At 34.7% G+C, this 4,605-nt stretch overlaps 1 protein-coding gene across 1 annotated transcript; it reads right to left on the bottom strand.

Annotated features, from left to right (window-relative positions):
- Window positions 1–1,927: 1,927 nt before the first annotated feature.
- LOC133876809 (uncharacterized) lies at window positions 1,928–2,341 on the bottom strand. The gene has a single exon (XM_062315055.1). The coding sequence runs from the start codon at window positions 2,339–2,341 to the stop codon at window positions 1,928–1,930; it is 414 nt and encodes a 137-aa protein (XP_062171039.1).
- Window positions 2,342–4,605: the final 2,264 nt, after the last annotated feature.

Genomic DNA, 4,605 nt, shown 5'->3' with positions numbered 1-4,605 from the left:
GATACTAAAGGTAGCTTGCTTACTAATTAATTAAGCCACCTACTTGAGAAGCTAGTCGCCAGAAAGAAAGAAAGCTGTCTACGAAGCTTTGCTCTCCCCCTTGTAGTCATAGTACTCGTCTTGGCTCTACTTTTTTGATTCACAAGGTATGAGTCCGTCCTTTCCTGGTGAACTGTTAGCACTATTCCTACATTTTGTCTATATGGACCGAGAAGAAAGGGGGTCATGGAAAGATGATTGTAATATCGGAAAAGCAAGGAGGTAAACCTCTATCTATCAAATATACAACATGAATTCCGACAATGCAATGTTGTTGAACTTTCATGCCGATTCAAATGAATCATTTTTCCTTCGAGGTAATCACATCTTTGCTTATTAGGCAAAATGGTAGCAAGTTTCAAATTTTGTCTTAGTAGCACATGAATTCCTATTAAGGGTTCGAATCAATGTTTGGCTTTAGGAATCCTAAATGATGCTTACTATAAACTCCTCTAGGAATGTTGGTTTATTTATTTGAATTTTCCTTATGAGGCTACACATATACAGGGGGATTTCTATAATTGCTGGAAAAGCACTGTTTGGGAGTGAAACTTCTCATTTGGTTTCCTACTTGCCGTTTTCCTCCCAAGTTGTCTTCGTTTCCCCTCTCTTTTTCCAATGGAAGAATGTACGTACCTTGCAATAGTAAATATACTTAATCAATAGTAATGCTTCTTTGAAATATAAATTTTGCAACTTTCAGTTTACAGTCTCTCATTTGCTGAATCTCTTTGTTCATATAATATATACTTAAACAAATGTGTGGGGGAAAAGAATATTAAAAAAAAAAACAGACATTTTGTTACTGATTTTGAGAGTACTTTATTGCTGCTGAAAAGCTAAACCCAATGTCTCCTTTGTTTCTTTAGAAACGTCCTGTGACACTAATATGTTGTTTCTTTTCTTCTTGGTCGGAAGCACATATGATGATTATTATTAACAATTTTTTTTTTTTTTTTGGGTGTTCTTCCGTTGACTTTTTGGAGTTTCAATTTATCTGCTTCTCTCATTAAAAAAAAAAATGAAAAAACTTTATTTATAACTTATGATATTTCATTACTTTTGTAAACATGTATTTAAACTTTAAAAAATGTCAATTTAAGGTATTCATTCTTCAATTTTTTCTATTTTAACATCCGTTAGATTTTTTCGTTAAGTCCTATCAAAATTCTTAAAATATCATTGTGTTTTTTTTTTTTTTTTTTTTTTTAATAAAATTATAAATATTTTCAAAGATTCAGGCATGAGTATTTTTGTAAATTCCGTTAAATTCTTACCAACATCTAATTTCTAGCAATTTCTTTTTCTTTTTATTTTTCCTTAAAAAAAATAGGGGTATTTTGACAAGATTTAACAAAAAATTCTAACAAATTAAAGGGTTGAAATTGAAAAAAAAATATAAAATTGAAAGATGGATAAAATAAATCGACACTTTTTAAAATTTAAGTATTTTTTTGCAAAAGTGAAGAAAGATAACGAGTCATAAGTAAATTCCTCCAAAAAATAAAAAAAAATAAAAAAAAATTGATTATCTTTACCGCTTATATAATATATACCAAAAGTCGGCTATTTAATGAGCCATGAGCCATAATTCTAAAATGCCATGCACGCTGCTTATCACCATAAGGATTACAACTACAGAACAAACGATTTTATTATTCAGTTTAGATTTTACAATATCTAACGGTATTCATGATATTCGCATCATTTAAAAAATTTTAAATGACGTAGCAATGTAAGCACGTTATCAAATCTAATATAGGCGATGGTTTTTCTTCATTTTCACTCGCTAAATAACCCGGATCAAATAGAAAGAAGCAAAAGATCAGAAATAGGAAAAGAAGGAAAAGTCCAAGTTCGATCAAACTCGTTGTGGTTGGCGCGCGCGTCAGGCATCAGGCTGAACAGAATTGGTTCGAGTCATGTTGGCTCGACGCGTGATGGTTACATAGTAGACGCCCATAGTCAAAAGCACAGCAAATACAAGGCCAAACACAATGCCAGCAATGCCACCAGCGCCCACTCTGTTGCCGTTGCGGGGCGATAAGTCTCTGCTCTCGTGCGCTGGAGTGGCTTCCACTACCTGTGCTGCGATAGGCAATGGGGAGCAACTGGATGCGTGACAAGGGTCTTCGGTCTTGGGCTTTTGCGTGGTTGGATGGAAGAAGTCATATGCTGATGGCGAAAGGGCCATTGGGTTTTCATAAGCAACCCCATGAGGGGCTCTGTCTTGAGCTCTAGCATTAATGGCGAGAATAGTCAGGAAAGAGAAGAAGAGCAAAAAAGAAACCATGGGAGACATGTTTATGGAGAGGATATCCTTGATCTTGTCCCTCGAAGCTAGGAATTGAAGTGGTTGTTGCTTTTGGAGAAATCTTGGTTTTTGGACCGGGGCTTTTATAAGGTCTTAGGAAGTGGTTGTTGCTTCCAATTGAATTCCAGTGATTACAGAGGCCTACAAAAGAGGGAGCAGAATCATTGTGTCAAGATAGTGTGTGTATTTTTTTTTTAATTAATTACTATCTTCATTGGGAGGTTGCATTTCAGTTATAAGGGTTTGCTAAGGAAATTGTCAAAGATGGTGGCTTTGAATAAAGAAATAACACTAGTTTTTAGTACCAAAGCCTCGTAAACACAGGAGTTAGCCTATAAAGAGTATTAGCAAAACTTTTCTTCAATTTAATGAAGTAAATTATTTTTTCCTTCCTTATTTAAATGCATTCTACGATAGCTTCTTTTATATATCATTTCCCTAATACCGTTTAAGTATTATTTATATTAAATGCTAGGAGAAAAAGAAAGAAAAAAAATCATTTAAGTACTATTTTTAATAAATGCTAGAGAAATGAGGGGGAAAGAGTAAGCTTTTTTTATATATATTAAAATAATGTTAAGAGAACTACTTTTACTTTCCTAGATTTAGGGTACGTACAACTTTTGATTTCCTTAGTGTTTCTTTAGTTTAGAAAATAGTTATGGGAACAATTAAGAGAATTTGATTCAAGAAGTTTTTTTTAAGAGTTTTTCCTACATGTAGAAATGAAAATGAGATTTAATGAAACTGCTGCTAGTGGTCTAATTAAGGCTTAGTGCAGCTTAATTTTAATTTGTTATGGGAGGGCAAATAATAGGTTAGAGTTTTAACGGGGGGTTCTCTGTTGATATGGTGAAAATTTAGGCAAACTGCTAAACCAAGTAAATTCGCTATAAAATATATATATTCTTTCGATTTTCTCGATACTTTTAACTAAATTACATAATCTCGATCTACAATTCAGAACTGTACTTTTTATGCAAATTTTCCAGAAATAATTCTATCTTCTCATAATCATTGCCCATTTTAGTTTGTCATCTCTCACAATCTTATCAGTCATATGCTGCTGCTCTAGCTCCTCGGGCGACATACTTGATCGAGAGCCTTCTTCTCAAAATCATGTTATTTTTGTTTTTTCTACTCAAGTGGATGCCTTGACTATCAATACATTTGTATTTTATTTTTCTAGTGGCCGGGAATAAAATGATTTGTTGATTAATCATCAATACTAATTTATTTCTTGCTTCACGTACATGCGAAGTCTTTTAGAAGCCCGTGTAGAAATTAAGTTGCTACAAAAGAAACAAAAAGAGAACAATCTTTAATTTGCGTGGATTACAAACAAAGTTTGTTTGCTTCGCATAATGACCTTGTGAGGTATACAAACAAACAAACTAACAAAGTATAGAGTCATTATGATCTTGTGAGGTGTACGTTGAAGATCGATAATGGCGATCGACGATGAAAAAAAGAAGGTATTTTTTTCTCTCCTTTCTTTCGTTATTTCTACACAAGAAAGTAATGGGGGGGGGGGGGGGGGGGGGAGGGGAGAATGGGGTTTTCTTTGCTTGGAGGATGAGTAAGGAGAACATGACACGCAAATATTATGGGTGTAATAATGATGGGATAGCCACTGTGTCACCTGCGCGCGTATAACATTATTGCAGTATTAATGCTCCAACGCATGCTGTGCCTATATTCCATAATATTGCATTCTTCTCCTCCCCACACTACCATTCAAATCATGTCACTCTTCATGCGTTTTTCCTTCACTTTTTCCCACGTTGCTCTCTCTCTCTCTCTCTCTCTCTCTCTCTCCATGGCACGCACATTTAACGTTTGCACAAGATCCTTGCTTGGTTAATCGACCCTTCAGGGCTTCACATGTTTAGTAATGGTAATGCAACTCCCAATAGTCACAAGACTTGTCTTCGTTTGATAAAAGAGTCTTCTGTTCTCACTGTCTTCTGCGCCCATGGGACAGTTTTTTTTTTTTTTTTTTTTTTTTTTTTTTTTTTTTTTTTTTCATGTTGAAAAGACTCTGCCATCTAAGTTAGTGAAAAAAAGAAAATGATGGATTTACAACATCACCACCACAATTACACAACACCCCCTCACATGGGAGTGTGGCTCAGACACTGGGCTCCACTTCTATGTGAGGGAGTGTTGTGCAATTGTTGTACCGGTGAAGTGTAGGAATCAAACCCCGTAAAAAAATGATTCCCTTACAACTCTCACACAACTCTTACACA

The sequence above is a fragment of the Alnus glutinosa genome, chromosome 9 (genome assembly GCF_958979055.1).
Source record: "Alnus glutinosa chromosome 9, dhAlnGlut1.1, whole genome shotgun sequence".
NCBI classification, from domain to species: domain Eukaryota; kingdom Viridiplantae; phylum Streptophyta; class Magnoliopsida; order Fagales; family Betulaceae; genus Alnus; species Alnus glutinosa.
Note: the sequence above shows the minus strand (reverse complement) of the source record. Positions and strands in the feature narration are given on the sequence as shown.

Excerpts from the sequence above, each read along its gene's own strand:
- LOC133876809 (XM_062315055.1), bottom strand. The coding sequence starts at position 2,341 with ATGTCTCCCATGGTTTCTTTTTTGCTCTTCTTCTCTTTCCTGACTATT.